The sequence below is a fragment of the Penicillium cosmopolitanum genome (genome assembly GCF_028827165.1).
Source record: "Penicillium cosmopolitanum strain IBT 29677 chromosome Unknown utg000009l:1.0-9042332.0:1.0-9050551.0, whole genome shotgun sequence".
Lineage (NCBI taxonomy): Eukaryota > Fungi > Ascomycota > Eurotiomycetes > Eurotiales > Aspergillaceae > Penicillium > Penicillium cosmopolitanum.
Window position 1 is genome coordinate 7641225 of NW_026622679.1, and position 18870 is coordinate 7660094.

The window sequence follows — 18870 nt, forward strand, 5'->3', positions numbered from 1 at the left end:
CCAAAATGGTTCTTAATCAACATTTGATTTGACGTCTTGTGATTTTTTTTTATTTTTGCAAATACTTACTCTTCAAATTCATGTATTTAAGCCTAGTTCGACCAACCATAATTAGATGCCCAGGTGTACATATTTTATAGAACTTTTTCCCGCATTTTTTCCCGCCATATATACTGGTGGCGTAATACTCGAATCCAATCCACATATTAGCGAAGAATAAGGCGATAAAAGGACCTAACATAGTAGGATTTTTCTGGACTAAATCCAGTGCGGTATCATAGGTTATTGAACAAAGACCAGTTTTCGTTTTTCCAAGACTCCAAAGCAATCAATAGCTTTAAGATTTCAAATGCATCCGAAATACCATGTTTCCACGCCAAAAAAACTTCAAATCAATTACAATTGAGCAACGTCGTTCAAGATCGAGACCTCCTGGCCAGGCTTGAAGGCAGGCAGACCCATATAAGGACACCCGTCACAGCGGAATGCATCGCCGAGCGCACAACTACCACAGGAGCCTGTCTTGCCCTCGACAGTGAAGTCCACCTCGGCCAGGTCATCCGTTTCCAGCTTCAAAACGTTCAAACTCTTATCGGCGTTCGCCCGGCGCTCCTTATCCTCTGCTTCAAGTCGGTCTGCAAGACCGCAAGTACAGTCCTTGCAGGCTCGCCGCCTGCGGCCGGTCTTGGGTTGACACTCTGGGGCTAATAAAATCGTTAATGGACATTGCAATAATGGATAAGTATATGTGCAAAAGGCAGGAGGGTAAGATGTGGAACGTACGCGGCATGATCGGTCTCGTAAAATCTTCCTCGTCAATAAGAGAATCCTCATTAATCAACTCGTCATCGTCATCATCCCGGTCGTGGTTGTTTCCATTTATATCATTCGCCGTAAATCCGGTAACTGGTAAGCCCACCGGCGGGGCAGGAGCTGGCGCTGGCGCCGGAGTAGTAGTCTTTTTCTTCCTGTTCAGGCCGAACTTAAGCGGGATTGCAGTGGCTTGTTCAAAATTGGGCTTCTCGAAACCATTGCCAGTCTGGACTAATCCAGCCAGAATGGCTTCCATGGCCTCAGACGCATCCAGCGCTTTATCTTGTGCTTGGAGCTGTGCACCGGCCTTCATGGCTGGGACGAGAGCGGTGTACACATCTCGGGTCAAAAGCTTCAAGGCCTCGGCGCGGTGTGAGCCATCGGAGTCGGTGACAACCAGGACGAGATCATATGTATCGGTGGGAAGAGTGACGAAACCGGCAGATAGACGGTCGAGCATTTGGAGGTCGGTAGTTGCGCGGGGGTGGGTGGTAAAGAGGGCTCGTAATTTATCCTCTTGGGTAGCAATGGAGGGGGGAGCGAGGAGGAGAGTGCGTGAGGTCACGGTGTCGAACGATCGGGGCGCGGGGGCCATGTCGAAATCGCTGTCGCCCGTGTCAATGGTCACGAAGGAGGGAGCCATTGTGGGAAATTCGATATGAAGCAAGAAGAGTCGTCTGAGGAACCTTAGGAAGAAGAGGAAAAGTGCGTCAAGTGAGGGGTGGCGACATTTCTGATAAAAGATAACTTAGTAAGCGCCCATTTATAATCGAGCGCGGCAGGTGGAGTTCGTAGAGAGAGTTAGTCAAGTTAGTATCCTCTGTTGGTCCTATCAGCGGGCGGCCATTAAGGATCTCCTACCCTAACTCGGTATACAATTGCGCCGGTGATCGGAGTCGGACGTGGTCAAACAGGCTCTCTCTCAGTGTCATGTCTCGGGGCTTGAGCGAACACTTCCTTACCTTTAGTGCGGGGGCGATTATCAATACACCCCGCGTGAATGGCTTGTACTAGTAATTATACTGTAGAGTATGTAGATAGTTATACGTTATACTGGTATGTACTAGTCCTAGTATATTTTGGATTTTAGATTTCCCAATGCGCCCAAACTCCTTGTCTATGCTGGTATCAATATCAATACAGGAAAATATGTGACAAGCTGTATGTAGATGTAGATGGAGTACCCTGGCAGTCATCAACTCGTTAAAGCCCCGCCGTCCGCTAACGCTTGCGCTCGCGGATCTTCCACTTGACTCCATTCTTGTTTGTGCCTCCAATCATGTTGTCCATCTTAGCCCGTTGCCAGTCAACTTCATTCTCAGCCGCCTGAATCTCGGCGAACTGATTGCGTAACGCCGTCAATTTGTTGTCCCGGGCCTCGACGGCACGCTTGCGGAGCTTTCGTGCTCGGCGCGCCTCAACAAACGCTTGCCGTTCGGCGGCCAGTTGCTTTAGGAGTCTTGCGGGTGGATGTTTCCTTGTCAGAGTCCTCCTCCATGCCATCTTCATCCTGATCACGCTTCTTCTTCAGCGTTCGCTGCTCGCCGCGGTCGTCGGCAAAGACTACTTTGCGCGATTTCTTCTTCTGTGATGGGGCATCAAAGTCGAGATCATCCAGATCATCAAATCCGCCGAACTCGTCGTCGTCCTCGGCGAGTTCCTTTTCTTGCCTCTTTGTGCCTAGAGCATCGTTCATGCCATTCTGCAGCTGCACGTCGCGCTCCAGGCGCTCAATTTCGCGGCGAATGCGCTCTCCAGCGGTCCGCAGATACCCCTTGTCTTGGGTCTTGAGGAGTTTGATAGCATCGTGGCTCAGTCCGCGAGCTGCTGCCGAATCTCGCGAGACGCCAGTGCCTCGTCCATGTCGTCCCTGCACATTGTTCCGATCGCCCATCATACCGAAGTTGAACTCATCGGGGTTCCGATCGCGCGCCTTCTCTTCGAGGCGCTTCAGCTTCGCCTTCTTATCATTGTAGTCTTTTGCGCGGAGTGAGTAATCCTATCATACAGCTGTTAGTTCTGTTTTCTGTTTTCGGGGGTTGATTTTGTTTGTCTTAGACAAAATGCAGATTAGAATAGCCACATACCTTGTGCTTCTCGAGAATACCCCATTTCTCACGGCCCTGGAGCTGGCCACGCTCGCGGTGGTTTCGCCGCTGGACGGCGTTGCGCATCGAAGACATTTTGAGTGGTTGTCACGTTTCCGGGCGAAGAGGGTTGTGAAGGACGAAGATGAATGTGAAGATAAAATATTGAGAAATTTTCAACGACCCTAAAAGCGAGGGGGAAAACAGAGCTGGAAAAAGGGCCCACCGAGCGACTCAAGTGGTGTGAGAGTGAAGTTCTTAAGGTTGTCTGGAGGCTTTTTTTTTTCTGCTTCCGCCTTGGCTCTCCGCCCGAACTTCGGTTGCTCGCGCTCCGCATCAACACACCTCTTCCCACCAGGCCCCCTCATCGTCCGTGGAACCCAATTGTTTTGAACACTCGAGTCGTTACCTTCGTCCGAACTCCCTTCCAGCTTTCGCTAGTCCTGGGTCCAATCAATCGCTGCTGTCGCCCCGATCAGCCGATCAAGCACCCCATCTCATAGACATCTGATCTGCGGCTGTCAACCTCACAATCTCCGCACGAGCGAACTCTCGGTTCCAATGGCCACACCATCGACATCCTCTGATGCCTCGTCATCAAATACCGCTCCCAAAAAGTTCAACCTGCGGAACCCACTTCCCCTCTCAGCTCCTCAGGAGCAAGAAGTGAAAGCACTTTACTACAAGCGTGTACGAGGCCACTGCGCCCCCGAGATCAAGGGTATGTGGTATCACTTTTCTTTCTTTCCATTGGAATTCTTGAGAGCGTTGTTTGGCATCAATTCCACAAAACCCGAGCTCGGCCGAGATCGCACCACGTGCCTTCATGCCCTCCAGCCAGTCCACTGAATGGATGGACAATTAGCTAACAATTTCTCTGCAGCTTTCGCTGAATGCGCCGTCAATCGTACCGTTACTGCCACTTGGGTATGCCGTCAACAACGGCTAACGATGAACTCCTGCATGTTAGCCCACGCTACTCGAGAGGAAGAAGATCGCGCACGTGAGGAGTGGTTCTCAACGTATCCTGACCGACGCCGTGTCCGCGATGAAGAATTAGCACGCGTCGAGAAGCGCCGCGAGGAGGTGATTCGGATGATGCGGGAAGATGAGCGGAAACAAAAAGAAGCCAAGGAGAGGTGATGCTGCTTGGGCAATATCTTCTGTTTTCATGGTGCACTTCTCTTATAACCGGATACATCTCTGGTGAGTGTATATTTTCATTATGGGTTTCGGCGTCTGGCAGATCTTCGCTGCTTGCATTGCTTCTCTCTTCAATTCAAAGCATCCTTGTGGGCATGAACCATCAAGGTTGGAAAATCGGAAGGGGTCTCCCGGATATCGGACCACCGCAATGCGAACGCTGTCGAGATATCCTGTTTGGCAGGAGACGTTCCAGCTTTTCGAAACTTCAAGTTGCTAGAGACGGGCCATCTCCCTCGCAAACAGCCAAGCATGTATTTCGATTCTCCGTGTTTTCTCTCTCCTCACGGCGTACAAATGGGGTATTTCAGGCGTTTCTACGGGCATGTGTTGCATGATCTTCCCAATTTTGGAGCGATGGGATGTCATTTTATTATGTACATTATACATAGGATCCATTTCTTGTTCTCATTCACCAGATTATTCGCCAGAATATCTTCTTCTCCTTGTTTTCTTTATGGCCGGCGCATCACTATTCCGATGACAAGGTGATCTGGATAGCCATCAAATTCGTATGGAATCAAATGGTCCAACATATCCTCTCCCAACCCTGATACCTGGCCTTCTGCCCAGGTCGAGATGGCTGTAAATTTGAAAGAAAGAAAGAAAAACACCAAGCGCCAAAGAACACCGCCCAGCCCAAGATATAGTTGATGAAAGCCTGACATAGCCTGCAATAGAAAAAAGGGCAGCGATTTAAGCATCGTTCATCTTCTGATCCTCATCTCCATCACCAGCCTCTCCCATGGCAGTATCCTCGCCAAAGATGTCCTCCATCTTTCCATCGCCATCATCATCATCTCCCTCGTCGTCTTCCTCGCCCTCAGCAGCCGGTCCTAATCCAGCCTTCTGCGACGCATCGGGCATATCCTCTTCTCCTTCACTATCCCACTCATCCTTCATATTCCACCCAGTACCCGTAAGACAGAATCGCTCAGGCGGTAAGCGCATACCTCCAACTAACACGCTCTGGTTGGCGGCACCGGGAGGCGCGCCGTCGGGGCCAGCCGCGGCAGGATCGAAGCCTCGGTTGACACCCGGAAGAGCAATACGGTTTCTCTCCGACGCAACCTCCATCAAGAATTCTTTAGGTAGGCCGGTCTGGAACTGGTAATGCAAACGCGACGCAATGCTCAGTCGCAGAGCTGGCAATGACACACCGCTCGTCTCCGTAGATGTAGCTGCCTTCCCTGTAGCCCCGGTATCTCCCACGGCACCAGCATATCCTTCTGTGGCGAGGTGCACTGCATCTGTGAGCACGTTGGAGGTGTATCGGTATGCGAAATCGAGGAGTTGGAGGGGGACGCGGTCTTGATATGCTGTTACGCCGAGCGAGGCGAGGAGCATGTGCACGAGTCGCACATCACGCGGGCGTCGCGATTTGCCGCTATCTTGAAGAGATGTACCGGGGGTTTGCGGTAGTTGTGTTGTTGAAGTAGTGGGTGCTGTTGCTGGCACGTTGCTAGATGCTTGAGCGGAGGTGGTCGCGGCAGGGGCAGATACGCCGTTGGCTGCTGAGGATGATTCAGCTGGTGGTGTGATGGGTTGAGTGGCTGGCGCAGAGCCTTGGGTTTGGCTGGGAGATGCCATCTTTGTGAGTGTTCGACTAGTGACGCTGCGATGTGGGACAAGTCGCCAAGGGTGGGAGAGTGGTTCGTCAGAATCGTGAGATGTGATTTAGAATGAGCAGGCGGTAACTTGAATCTATCCAACTACCGATACTGCAACATGCCTCCGGGGCCAGAGCGATTGGTAGTAGACGGCGTGAACCGGGGTTGATACTGAAGTCGGCACTGCTGGGGGGAGATCGCGACGGGGTTTCGCTGAGGCCGAAAAGACCTGGAAGGAGCTCCGATATCGCGCTAACCGCTTTAGGCAATCACTGGAGGTATCACTGTCAGTTTGAACTTTTCATTTGATGAAAATATTGAGATCAGATGGTGGTTTGCGAGATTCCAAGGGTTCTACGTAATAATAATATTATTATTATTATCATTCATCACGATATCACAAACTAGAACTCTCAGTAACGACTACTGAATTTACAAGTACCAGCGTAGTATGCTTTGTTGGAAAAAAAACATATCAACTTGAATTTTTAATGAATGTGTGGCGAGATTATCTGAGGTACCAAATTTATTCTTTTAGATTCCCTTCCAAGGTTTGCCTAGCGCACAGCATAGATGCTATACTCCCAAGGTATGAATTTCAGCAGAGCCTGAGATCCCGCAGCGGGCGGGCATCCATGGGCGGGTCATGGACACCCACACAAAATGACTCTTCATCGGAAAGACTAGCCTTCCTCCACAACCCCAGGCTCTTTGGAGACAAAAGGAACCATGGCGAACTCCAAGTAAGCTCTGAAGCTAACCAGTCGGTATGATAATATTTGCTGACCTGCCACAGGTACGAGTACGTCAAAGACTTTGAGCAAACAGACGTTCTGCTCCCCAGTACATGGATTGTCGTGCGCATCGATGGCAAAGGGTTTCACAAGTAAGATGCTCCAGTTTGAATACAGTTGTCCGCAAAAATTATGGATCAGGGCTGATATTGATCTATATAGGTTCTCAGACCACTATCAATTCACCAAGCCCAATGACCGCCGTGCCTTAGATCTGATGAATGCTGCCGCGGTCGAGGTCATGAAAGAACTACCGGATCTATGCATCGCCTATGGTGTTAGCGACGAGTTCAGGTGTGTATATTTGTAACTTTTATCTAATATATTTGCTGACAAAATCCCAGCTTTGTCTTCCATCCTAACTGCCAACTCTTCGAGCGGCGGAGTGCGTAAGTTTATTCCAATTCTACATATTTTCTTACACATTCCTCTATGGGGCAACTTTGTTGATGAAACTATCTTGTGTCCAGAAAACTGGTGACGACTATTGTGTCAGCATTTACGGGATACTACATTTACAAGTGGTCGGAGTACTTCCCCTCAATGCCTCTTCAGCCGCCCTATCTGCCTTCATTCGACGGGCGAGCAGTTATCTACCCATCAAATGGGCTCTTGCGGGACTACATGAGCTGGAGACAGGTTGACTGTGAGTTTCGCCTTGTGTTTGGAATTGGTATGTTAGACCTAGTAAGCTGACTTTCTTTTCTAGGTCACATCAACAATCTCTATAACACAACATTTTGGATGATGGTTCTGAAAGGTGGTATGAGCAACACTGATGCTGAACAAGAGCTGAAGGTATGCAGTTTTTAGAAATAGGCGTTTTCTCTTTTCAGATCCTCGGCGAAGGACACCCGGCTAACTTGGTGCAGGGAACTGTCTCCGGTGATAAGAATGAAATCCTCTTCAAGCGGTTTGGCATCAACTACAACAATGAAGAGGAAATCTATAAGAAAGGAAGCGTTCTTTACCGCCAGGTACGAATATATGCTTCTTGAATAAGTCCAATATCGCTAACGCATTGCCTCAGTTCGAACTTCAAGAGCCCGAGTTGGTCCAGGAAGGGGAGGTGGACAACACTACTGTGCCAGAGGGAAAGCAATCAAGGACACAGCAAGAGAGGCTCCGAAAACTGCGACGGAAAGCACAGGTCGTTGTCGACCACGTTGATATTATCAAGAATGATTTCTGGGATAGACGGCCGTGGATCCTATCCGGCAAACCGGGCAAGCTACCAGCTTAGAGTTGAGGCTATAAATAAAGCAACGAGACATGACAAAATGACTTTTTGTTCGTATTCGTTATTATCACCAAACGAAATGGGTATCTTGATCGCGAGACGATGCGAGAATAAATGCACATGCAAGAGACTATATATCCAACACTTCAAACAGCGTAGCACAAACTCCTATTCAATGTGCCACTTTTGGTATCGTTGTATCATCATCAGACCTGCAAATCAAGCTGTGGTTGACGACTTTCTATCTTTTCTTTCTTTCTTGTCTTTCTTTTTCGAGTCAGATGCCCGACTTTCTTTCTTGGCCTTCTTGCGCTCCCGCTTTTCCTCTTTCTCCTGTGAGTTCGAAGGCGCCTCGTCTGTTTCCGTGGTGTCTGCAGTTGATAGAGGTGTCGGATAATCTTCTTCGGGAGCCGGTCGTTTGAGCTTCTTCGATTTCTTCAATTCCTTGCGGATCTCCTTCTCTTCCTTTTTGGCCTTGCGTCTAGCTCGACGCTCCTCTTTGGTTTCCTTGCGCTTCTCCGATCCAGATGTCTCGCTCGACTCTGTCGTATCCTCATCAACCTTCCGTCGCTTGCGCTTTTCCTCTTTGCGCGCAGCCTTCTCTTCCTTTCTCACGCGGCGGTCGGAATGCTCCTCGTCAGACTCGCGCTTTCTCTTGGACTTCGACTTGGATTTCTCTTTCGTTTCTAGCTTTGTGAACTCGGTCGTCTTCTTTTCGTTGATGGTTCCAGACAGACCTGTCCCCCGCACGAAATGTCGATACAACTCGCTTGTCAAGGCATTATTCGATCGAGCCGATGTGGCTTCATAGCTGTCGTCACCCACTCCCTTCAGGGCATCTTCGAATCCACGGAGCCACCATTGGTTTGTAGGGTCCTTGGTGGTCTTCTTTCCAACACCGTGATTGTTCTGCTTGCGCGCAACGAGGATCGGTCTCGTCAGGCCGAGACCACCGTGAGGGCCAGGGCGCTGGTTTGGGTTCAATGGGGTACCGGGGCCGGACCAGCCGTGCCGCATGAGATAGGCTTGGGCATCCATGTTGAGAGAGGCCGGGGGAGAAGCGGCGAGGGAGGGAGGATTCGCGCGTGAGGGAGCGCGATTGCAGAATCTGTCGAGTTTCGAGTATAGGCGAGGTTGGGCGTTGAACTCGTTGGATTTGGTATGGGTGCCGATAATTATTTTGCACAGGTCGGACTTTTCTTCAAGGGTTTGTCGGCCCTTGCGAGAGGTTTGGAGAGAAAAGTATTGGACAAAGCGAGAAAAAAAATCCTTGGGTCCACCGGGGCCGGGGCAGCGGTTCCTGGCTGATAACTAAGAATTTGTCGACGCCTGAAATTTGAGGCAGGAACAATTTTCCCGGTTACCCCAGCTTTTGGCTTGAGCCAAAAGCTTCCAGGTAGAGTAAGAATAAATCATCTAATAGCAGCTCTCTAGTTTAGAATGGTATTTGAATTCTATACTTTCCCCATTTCGATCGGTTCCTCTTTCACCTGGGCAAGTTGTGGCGCCAATATATATCCCACAGGCCTGAGTGCTACATGCCACTCAATGTATGGTATACGTGAGAACTAGTAGCAGGTAAACTATTGTGACAACCTTCCCTCCAGTGTCCTCACCAGCAAAATTAGTAAATTTCAAGTTTCAATGCTGAAAAGTGTTCACCCAGGTAAGCACAAACAGCCTTGGAGGGCTTACAAGCCCCTTGTAATTTGAACTTCACATTCGCCGACGACTACTACTAGTACTAAACCTGGTATTTATTTAGTGTTTTCGTATTATTCAATGGCTCCATAGTATTCCGCCTATTAGGCAGGTATAAAGGTACTAATAGTAGCCGTAATCACTATAGAACTACCACTAAAATACTAGACTAGACTTGATAGGATACGGTAGTACAACCATATTTTGGACCATATTTTCTAGAAATACTGTAGCGGATACCGTATTTCAAGCCTAGGGCTGTCGCCATGAAAAAATAGATATATGAAAACAGCATATCCATCCTGAAGAGACATTGTTATCTATTTTTAACCACCGCCAACTCCCAATGCTACACAACAGCAGACGACTGCACTCAGATGCGTCCACCCGCAACACACTAGTACGGTTTAAAGCGTCCTTGGTCCTTTTGTTTCTTATCCTTCCGCGAAGTCTTCGCAGACCCAGCCTGAGACTGCGCATCTCCATCCTCGGTGGGCTTCCAGGCCCGTACGTATCCATCCTCTCCGCCAGTAAAGACGGACTGGCTCTGGTATTGCATTCACAGTCAATAACCCGCATGACCAATGGTGCAACCGAAGAGGGAAAACTCACCTGCTCATCGAGGTAAACGGCGCGCACAACTTCATCACCATGCGCACCAGGAAGACGCCAGGTGTTATCCTTATCAAACTGCCACGCTGGACTAGATACCAATGGGACCAGATCCAGGCGCTGATCACTGTAGACAAGGAAAAACGGTCAGCCATCTCCAGAACGTTTAAAATGAATGGAGGTACACGTGTGGGGCGGGGAAACAATTTGCAGGGGTACACATACATCTTATTTCCGGCCGCCATATATGGGCCCTGGCTACCGATGCACAGTTGAGCGACGTACTCGCAAGCCAGAGGCTCGCGCACATCGCCAAACTGCACGGGCTCGGGCCCTTCCCCAGGCTCGTCTGGGTCGGTAGCCGGGTGCACAGCGAAGTCTTCGTCGTGGCTGAGAGCGAAGATGGTGCGATCGGAAAGGAAGCCGGCATGATGTATGGAGCCGTGGTTGATGACCTGCACCAGGGCCTCATCCTCGTCGGTCACCGTTGTATCGTAGATGTTTACGAGCCCATCCGTGCTGCCGGATAGTAAGATATTGCTGCGGCTCGGGTGATATTGGAGCTGTGTACCACCGGTCCCACGCAGGGTGCCGGTGTCAGATTAGCCTTTGCTATCCTCTTCATCGGGGACGAACGGATCCGCTAGATATCTGGGTAGGAAATGAGCTCACCTCTGTGATATCATCGTTGTGGCTTTCTACGTATTGGAGACGAGGTGCTTGTGGCGATCTGATATCCCTGCGACAAAGGTTAGCAAATTGATGATTACTTTGGTCACACACGAGGGTCTGGATCGGTGTACAGCCATATAAATTGACGGCGGGGGTTAATTAATTCAAGAGCAGACATACCAGAATGCAACAACTGCTTGCGATGAAACCAGTTCTGAACCGGCTACGATGGTGTTGGTCTCCGGGCTGCAAGCAAGCGAGAGGACAGCACTGTGTCTCGCTAGAGTAGACTTTAGTATTAGCCCAGTTGTACACGGTAGAGACAAGCCAGTTTCACATGGCAAGTGCGGACTAGGATACCCTTGCATCATAGCGCAGAAATTCTCCGACGCCCGTTGAGCGGATCCCAGAGATGCAGCCCTCATTGAGGTACAAGGTATTCCAAGTCGTCATGGCTTGCGAGGAGGACAAGACAGAAGCAGAGGAAAGAGGAGGGAGAAAAAAAAATAACTTACACATCTCCATTTCCAATACCGCATTCCCGGCTCGGACATCCCATAGTTTGACTGTGCCCTCCCGACCTCCAGTGGCTAGGAGCTGGGAATCCCCCGCAGGGTAGCTCCGCAGCGAGGTGACACCTCCATCGTGGGTCTTGTGCGAGACCACTGACACGTGGTCGATATTGGCAGCATCAAACACGCGTAAAGAATCATCGGATGAGATGGCAGCGAAGGAGCCTGGCGCCGACGCAGTGATGGAGTAGATGTAATTGTCCGCGGGCAGAGATAGCGTCGATGCGGCTATCGCTTTGAGAGTGGGCATTTTGAATGGCTTCTCAAAGTCCTTTAGCGGGGCCTTTTTTATTTAGTTCCTGATTTTTTTTTTCCCTCTTTACCTGTCTTGTTTGGTTGCCTCACTGTCGAAAGATGAAAGATATCTCGGGGATGGAGGGGCTTGAGCGTCGCGATTCAACAGGGCTGAAACTGAATATCACCGTCGGCCGAATTCAATCGATCTGCAATGAGTTTAATTACGAAGGGCGAAACAATTGGACAAAGTGGACAAAGTATGAAGGATCACCCAAGAGTGTGTATACCCTGGAGGCCCTGACGAGGTCGGAGCCAAGAAAATTCCCTTTCGGCGGGACGTGGGGCTCCGCCCGCCTCCTGCAAGAGGCAGTCTGTAGTTATCTACAGTAGTAGTAGTCACCATGGAGTATGTAGTTCTTAATAATCTAGCACTTTGTACTGGATAGCTCTGATTTAAACTTCATGAAGTAGAGGGATTGACAAATCAACTGGATCACAGTTATTTCATTGCAGGTCCAGTACGGATTGAAAGCGGACCCTTCGGGGAGGTAGAAATCGGGTCCAGTGAGAAGAGCTGGGAGACTTCCTGGGATTGAATATTATATATTTTAATGAAATATCTCCGAGAGTACAGATATGGAATGAATGTTTTCTAGAAGATGGACAGTCAAGTTCGGCGATTCAGTCACCAGCTACGTAGAACAGAGGCCGAACAAGACCGCCCAAACCTTACAGGTAGGTGGAGCGAGGCGCAACCCTAATGTCTCCGCGGAAGCCGTCGGCGTCATGCCATGGAAGATCCGAGGCGAGAGTGGTCTGTGTTCTGGTGGATGCAGGAGGGGGTTTGATCCACATCGAGGTTGCTGCCCAGTGTACTCGTACAGTGGTCCGTACCTACGAAGATGCAAGTTGTCCTAGAAGCGCCGGATCGCCTTCACAAATCGTCTAAGCTGCCATATTGGGGGGAAATGAGTGGGGGCTGGTAATGTGAGTTACATGTACCCCCCAGTACTCGTACCTCTGCTGAAACCGATCGACCTTCAGATGGGCAGTGCCAAGAGTGAGAGTGTCAGTACTGTCAGTACTTCTGGTTGAGGACAGTGGGGGATGTGGTTTTCGACAGTCATTCCAGGCGATTGGATCCTGCACTCCCAGCCTCAGTCTTGGCCGTGGGAAGTTCCATGGGCACCGGAAGCAAAGTTTCGACTAGGGGGGAGGGGGTGGGATAAAGTTGATACATTCGATGATTGCCCGATCGCAAGAACGCCGCACAGTCATTAGCGCGATGGGGGCGAGGGAGACCGGGGGGATGGCCGAGTCAGTTGGGCTGGGCAGCTGGCAGCTGGGAGGGCCTGGATACCCAGCGACCTGGTTAAGGGAAATGCTGACCGGTCTAAGCGAACCGAGCACGACCACGGGATGGGCGGTGTTTGGTGTTGGGTGTTGTTGTGCAAACCCGAAGCTCTGGGTAGCCCTGGACAGGGAGGGAACAGGGATTGTAGCATGGGAGTTGGCAGCTGGCATAAGGGACATGGGATATGGGATATGGGATACCAATGGATTTAGTACTACTTGTAGTACTAATAGTACTAACTAGTACGCGTACGAGTGCTCTGTACTCAGTACTCAGTACTCATAGCTGGGCACACTGATCAGATTGTACTCGTACGAGTACTCTGCCCAGGTGTACGCGTACTGTACAGTATATCAGGATGCAAAGGATCCAGACGGACCGCCTCCCGCCCGCGTAAAGCAGTGGAGCCGTCGATCTTGGGACTAAAAAGGCTGACGCTAGGTCGTATTGTAAGAGTAGGGCTCAACATGGTTCATCTGGAGGATCTGGGTAAATAGTATAGGAAAGAAGATATTCTAGAGATAAACTACTAGGAGTATTGGTACTGGTACTAGTACTGACTACAGAGTATACCTATACTGGTATACCAGTATACCAGTATACTAACTAGTATGCACCGTAACCCGGGGCTGTGGACTGGTTAGACTTTCTTTCCAGCGACTAAAGACCACAGACCACAGAGACCAGAACCCGAAAACCAGCTGGAGACCAACCGAACCACTCTGCCAGAAGACGTATCAGACCGCTGCTCCCCCCCCCTGAGCTCGGTTCTTCTTGTTTCCTGTGCTGCACTTTTCTGTGAGCTTCTGTTCTCACCTCCCTCGATATTATCTGTATCCTTTATATCCTCTATATCCTCCACTCTCCAAATTATCGACATTCCCCTACCATTTCTGCCCGCCTGTTGTATCCGCCCCCACGCCAACCCAGCTGTGGACTGTGTGGACTTATGTGGACGACTTGGACCGTGGACCCTCCCGAGCACAACTCAGCGGCTACACAACCTTAAAACCCTCGCCCTGCTCGCTTTCCGTGGGTTCTCTTCCCCTCCTCATTCTTTCGCCCCCTCTCTCGAACCGTCCTTGGGATGTTTCTGGGATTGGTTGAGTGGTGACGAAGCTGTGTGTTCTCCCCGACGCAAATGCCACTGTTCATTCCTCTCGGCCCCCAATTTGTCTCAGCCGCCCCGTCCTCGACCTCACCTGAGCCCTCGCCCTGGTCCACTCAATCTCCATTTCGATCTCCATTCATTCTTTAGTTCCATCACCCCGGGGCCTATCGATTCTAAAGCCCAACGCCCACCCTTACTTGTTGGCTGTTTCATCACCTGCATAGCGTGCTTCGTTGCTTGCCCCTCGAGTGTTGTGTGTGGTGGCTGGGAAGCTCCGTCGATGCCCTGACCTGGACCAATTCTCCCCGTGCGCGATCGGTGATCTCAATCTTCCTCCTCTGAGCCTCTGAGGCTGTTCTCCTCTTGCGCACCTACGATTCCCTCAGACTCGTCGACTCCAACAACCTATACGCGAACAGCCAGCCTCGACGTAGGTTGCCGCCCACCATGACTTCTCCACCCCCGCAAAGCGATACAAGTCCGAGTCGACACCCGCCAGTGATGCCGGACGTTCGAGATATTATCACTCCCAATCGGTACCCACGAGCGAGCGGGCTCGCTCACGGCAGACATCGACCGCGATGGACATATATATGATCACCGATCGTGATCCTGCCGAGAGAGACCGGCGAGTCGCTGGTCGTTTCACCAGCAATGGCTCTGTCGCGTCTCATTCCTCGCAGGTTTCCCAAGCTTCGCGCCCGTCTCCACCAATGCTCATCTCCAATCGCAAGTACGTCCCTGATAGCCTCGAGCTCTTTCCCTCCCTTGACCGCGATCTCACTCGAGGACTTGACTGACTAACGGCCTTGTTTTTGTTAATAACAGAATCCCCGAAAAATACCCACCCTATCAAGAAAACGGTCGCATGTACCATAGCTACCGCAAGGGCATTTATATGCTCCCGTGCGATGACGACGAACAGGATCGTCTCGATATCTTCCACAAGCTTTTTACGGTCGCTCGAGTCTCCGATGGCTTAATCTATGCACCGCACCCGCCTAATTCACGGATTTTGGATCTAGGATGCGGAACAGGAATATGGAGCATGGAAGTCGCAAATAAATACCCGGACTCATTCGTGGTCGGTGTCGACATCGCACCAATCCAGCCAGCCAATTGCCCCAAGAACTGCGACTTCTACGCTCCCTTCGACTTTGAAAGCCCCTGGACTCTCGGAGAAGACTCCTGGGACCTTGTTCACATGCAGATGGGTAGCGGCAGCGTTGTCAGCTGGCCAAGTCTTTACAAACGCATTTTCTCTCACCTTTGCCCCGGTGGTTGGTTTGAGCAAGTGGAGATCGACTTTGAACCTCGCTGCGATGACCGTTCGTTAACTGGGCTTGCTCTCCGCCATTGGTATTCCGCATTGAAGAATGCGACCGAGTCCCGTACCCGCCCTCTGGCTCACAGCTCACGCGAAACCATCCGCAATCTGCAAGACGCGGGATTCACTGAAATTGATCATCAGATGGTGGGCCTTCCCCTGAACCCTTGGCACAACGATGAGCACGAGCAAAAAGTGGCTCGCTGGTATAACCTCGCAATCTCGGAGAGCATTGAGTCGCTGAGTCTGGCTCCTTTCAGCCGTGTATACGGTTGGCCTGTCGACAAGATCCAGCGCATTGCAGCTGATGTCAAAGCGGAAGCCTTCAACAAGGACCTTCACTGTTACAACATCTTGCACATCTATCAAGCGCGTAAACCACTCGCGAATTAAACCGAACAGGCGGTCTCCCTTGGAATACGATGACGACGACCGTGACGGCCCTCATCTGACGGCCAGCGTGGGGCTGAGATGAATGAATCCCAGAATGTTCTGATCTTGTTGCAAGCTCGACAGGGATTCTGCAGTGCGATGGCCCCAGGTCTCAGATGTGACCCGGCAATCCAAGTCAATTTGCAGCATCTCATATCCGGTTGAATTTCGACTCGGTGGAAGTAAGAACTTGCACAAACAAGATGATTTCGCAAAACTTGCAATGCTCAACTAGCATATGGGCGGATGTCATACGCGTCCAAATTTCCAACCCAACCAACTGAGCGGGGAAGAATGCATGCTTTTTTCTTTTCTTTTTCCCAGAGACAACCCCAGAATCTCTTGCAACCCCGGCCTTGAGCCTTTACCTCTCCTTGATTGCAGCACACGAGGGTGGCTCGTGATCGAAACCGCAGCAAACTGTGCCAGCTTCATTTGCAAAACTCGACTTGGCTATCGATGATCATGACTCGCTTTATATCCCTGGACTTTTCTTCATGTTTCTTTTGTTTTTGCATGCTATTTTTAGCATATATGGCGTTCCGGACCGAGCCTCTTTTGTTTCGGCTTGGTGTATATACCCAGGTTGCTAATTGCACCTTAGCTCTCGTGGTTGAGTTTGCTAGCAGATAAATCAACATGTCTCCGATCAACTCACTCATACAGCTCTAGAGTTTCTAAAGTTGGCGTCGTACACTATTGTAATATGCTGTAGTAGAAACCGCATGCATGTAGTAAGACTTGGTATTCATCCTATCCATCGTAAGGGTATCTAAATTCTTGAAGAATGAAATCATCATATATCAAATCCTACACCAGAAGGACTGGTTTCGTCTCCACGTCCTTTCAGGTCAACGAACCCCGACTTTACAAAATAAGAAAAACGCCGTTAACCGCCTTAACGCCATCATCCAATGCATAGTAGTGTTGGCAACCGGGCAATACGCCGAATGATGAAACATAGCAAAGTCACTTTTACCGTCGGCGATTCCTAGCCGCACCACGCGACACACCTTGCGCAGTAGAGCCGGAGTCTTTACCGGTATCACCGTTGACAGCTTCCCGACCAGTCCCGGGAGTCCGTCGTCGCATGGTACCGGGGCCAACAGCAATGATATCTTCGCCGCTTTCGCTGTCTTCAATATCGAGAAGTACAGGTACACCGAAGGTGCCAACCGCATCCCCTTCAATATCACCTTTGATCCGGTCGAGGGTGACGACATCAGGCTCTTCATCTTCGAGATCAAGACGACGCTGGTGAACTTGCTCGGCTGGGTGCACGTCGAATTCGTCCTCGCGCTCCACGTACTCCACGTTCTCTTCAACCTCGCCGAAATCAGGCGCGAGTGCAGACCACTTCTGTGGACTGATGATTGACCAGATATACACACAGCCGGACTCCAGGCCACAGGCGACAACCAATGGTCGGGATGGGTGCCATTCTACCACGCCTAGTTCCTCGCGTGGTCCTTCAAGAATTTTCACTAGGGATCCATGCCCACGTTCCCAAACATAGACGTCGGGGTTCATGAATGTGGTGGCGGTGACAAATTCGCCGGTTGAAGAGAAGGTAACGTGGTTCCAGCTTAGTCGATTGACGACATCTTGGAACTTGTGTTCGACTTGGAGTTTGATATTGGAAGGCTCGAGATCGATACCGAGTTGGGAAAGGTCGGGCATGAGGACGGTGCGAATGACGCGATCGGAGCTGTTGACTAGCAAGTCTCGGCCGTTACTAGCGAGACGGAGCAGAATGACGACTCCATTGCAGAGGCGCATGGAGTGAATAGTGGTGCAGGTTTCCGTCTCAATAATATTAATCCACCCCTTCGACGTTCCCGCAATTATGTGATTTCCAAATGCCGTGAATATCGTCACGCAGGTCGAATGCTTTGCATCTTGAGCTGCTTGTTTCGCTGCAACGGCCGGGTCAATTTCTTCACCATTTGTAGCCTGTGGACGGAGAGGTGCGGAAGGTAGGATTCGTTTGATAGGTTTTGGGGAGGAGACGTCGACTAGAACGGGCTGATCTTCGAAAAGTGAGGCGACAAAGAGAAGGCTAAATAGAGAGTCATCGTTAGATTCTGCATCGGAGAATAGATTAAGCGTGGGCGAGGAAAGACATACTGGTTGAATGGATGCAGCTCCGCGATGTACACAGGTGCCTCGAATCTGACTGTGCGCACACGTGAGCCGTCTTTTATGTCCCACAGAATACATTTCCAGTCTTGTGATGAAGTGAGAAGATATCGGCCATCTCGAGACCAGCTGCCGATAGATATTAGCACCGAATGCCGGTTCAGTCTCCTTGCCCCATAACCAGAAGAGTGTACCTGAGAGATTGAATTTGGCGGGTGTGCCCTTGCAGCTTGCGAGCTACGCCGTTCGTTTCGATATCGAAGATGACGACCGTTCCATCGACCTAGCATGCAGGGTTAGCGTCTTGCCTGATCTCACGCCGTCCAAATGCAACACTGGGGAGGTGTATTCACTCTTCCAGAAGCTAGATAGTCACCGGTATGGTCGAATCGTAAACAGGTCGCATGTCCGCTCTCTAAAGGCAATTAGTACCGATTCACTGGGAAAATATCATATGTGCATACGGAGCTTCTCTGTTAAAGTGTCAGGGTAGTCCTGTGCCAGGACGAAGGGATCAATAAGAGAAAGGTTCATCGTGGTGGGCGGAGGCGATGATAGCTGATTTCAAGGTCCACAATTCCCAAGCGCCTGCAAAGTAGGCCCGTATTCTAGTGAAAAGACATCCGCGGATCACTAGAAAACCAAGCTTGAATAATGCGATGTGCAGAGTAGTGAATGGTTACCTGCTTGTTTGCGACTGACAGCCTGCGTGGATGCCAAGCCCCATCGGCCAAATGACTATCTTGATGCCGCGATTCTGCCAGTTACACCGCTTACCGTTTCGGGTGCCCTCCGGCCTGTCGAAAACTCAAGCCCCATCAAACGGGTGAAGGTCGCCTCGCCTCTCCCTTTCAACCTCATCCGACCCGACATCCATCACCTCCGCCATCTAAGAATATCGCGTTTCGCATCGCGATACTTCTCCAGGAGATTTTCTCACGCGAAGCCATTCTGCGCGCCACGTCT

General features: G+C 50.6%; 9 protein-coding genes across 9 annotated transcripts; 3 read left to right on the forward strand and 6 right to left on the reverse strand.

The window, feature by feature from the left end:
- Positions 1-396: 396 nt before the first annotated feature.
- N7509_010943 (uncharacterized protein) lies at positions 397-1456 on the reverse strand (the record flags this gene model as incomplete). The annotated part of the gene is made up of 2 exons (XM_056635580.1): positions 397-704; positions 784-1456. The coding sequence occupies 2 exons, from the start codon at positions 1454-1456 to the stop codon at positions 397-399; spliced, it is 981 nt and encodes a 326-aa protein (XP_056486200.1).
- A 578-nt stretch (positions 1457-2034) lies between these two features.
- N7509_010944 (rRNA-processing protein UTP11) lies at positions 2035-2996 on the reverse strand (the record flags this gene model as incomplete). The annotated part of the gene is given in 3 exon segments (XM_056635581.1): positions 2035-2229; positions 2240-2812; positions 2901-2996. 3 exon segments carry the CDS (start codon positions 2994-2996, stop codon positions 2035-2037), a joined length of 864 nt encoding a protein of 287 aa, XP_056486201.1.
- A 465-nt stretch (positions 2997-3461) lies between these two features.
- Positions 3462-4043, forward strand: N7509_010945 (uncharacterized protein; the record flags this gene model as incomplete). Its single annotated transcript, XM_056635582.1, has 2 exons — positions 3462-3621; positions 3784-4043. The coding sequence occupies 2 exons, from the start codon at positions 3462-3464 to the stop codon at positions 4041-4043; spliced, it is 420 nt and encodes a 139-aa protein (XP_056486202.1).
- A 756-nt stretch (positions 4044-4799) lies between these two features.
- N7509_010946 (putative transcription initiation factor TFIID, 31kD subunit) lies at positions 4800-5693 on the reverse strand (the record flags this gene model as incomplete). Its single annotated transcript, XM_056635583.1, has 1 exon — positions 4800-5693. The coding sequence occupies one exon, from the start codon at positions 5691-5693 to the stop codon at positions 4800-4802; it is 894 nt and encodes a 297-aa protein (XP_056486203.1).
- Positions 5694-6442: 749 nt separating this feature from the next.
- On the forward strand, positions 6443-7750 carry N7509_010947 (tRNA guanylyltransferase; the record flags this gene model as incomplete). Its single annotated transcript, XM_056635584.1, has 8 exons — positions 6443-6456; positions 6510-6599; positions 6670-6801; positions 6852-6896; positions 6978-7153; positions 7217-7305; positions 7380-7484; positions 7538-7750. The coding sequence occupies 8 exons, from the start codon at positions 6443-6445 to the stop codon at positions 7748-7750; spliced, it is 864 nt and encodes a 287-aa protein (XP_056486204.1).
- A 216-nt stretch (positions 7751-7966) lies between these two features.
- Positions 7967-8785, reverse strand: N7509_010948 (uncharacterized protein; the record flags this gene model as incomplete). The annotated part of the gene is made up of 1 exon (XM_056635585.1): positions 7967-8785. The coding sequence occupies one exon, from the start codon at positions 8783-8785 to the stop codon at positions 7967-7969; it is 819 nt and encodes a 272-aa protein (XP_056486205.1).
- Positions 8786-9845: 1060 nt separating this feature from the next.
- On the reverse strand, positions 9846-11554 carry N7509_010949 (WD40 repeat domain-containing protein; the record flags this gene model as incomplete). The annotated part of the gene is made up of 6 exons (XM_056635586.1): positions 9846-9995; positions 10061-10187; positions 10286-10623; positions 10733-10799; positions 10913-11012; positions 11248-11554. The coding sequence occupies 6 exons, from the start codon at positions 11552-11554 to the stop codon at positions 9846-9848; spliced, it is 1089 nt and encodes a 362-aa protein (XP_056486206.1).
- A 3033-nt stretch (positions 11555-14587) lies between these two features.
- On the forward strand, positions 14588-15726 carry N7509_010950 (class I SAM-dependent methyltransferase; the record flags this gene model as incomplete). Its single annotated transcript, XM_056635587.1, has 2 exons — positions 14588-14739; positions 14835-15726. 2 exons carry the CDS (start codon positions 14588-14590, stop codon positions 15724-15726), a joined length of 1044 nt encoding a protein of 347 aa, XP_056486207.1.
- Positions 15727-16740: 1014 nt separating this feature from the next.
- On the reverse strand, positions 16741-18438 carry N7509_010951 (Set1-mediated histone H3-K4 methylation subunit Swd1; the record flags this gene model as incomplete). The annotated part of the gene is made up of 5 exons (XM_056635588.1): positions 16741-17824; positions 17893-18033; positions 18099-18187; positions 18258-18319; positions 18369-18438. 5 exons carry the CDS (start codon positions 18436-18438, stop codon positions 16741-16743), a joined length of 1446 nt encoding a protein of 481 aa, XP_056486208.1.
- Positions 18439-18870: the final 432 nt, after the last annotated feature.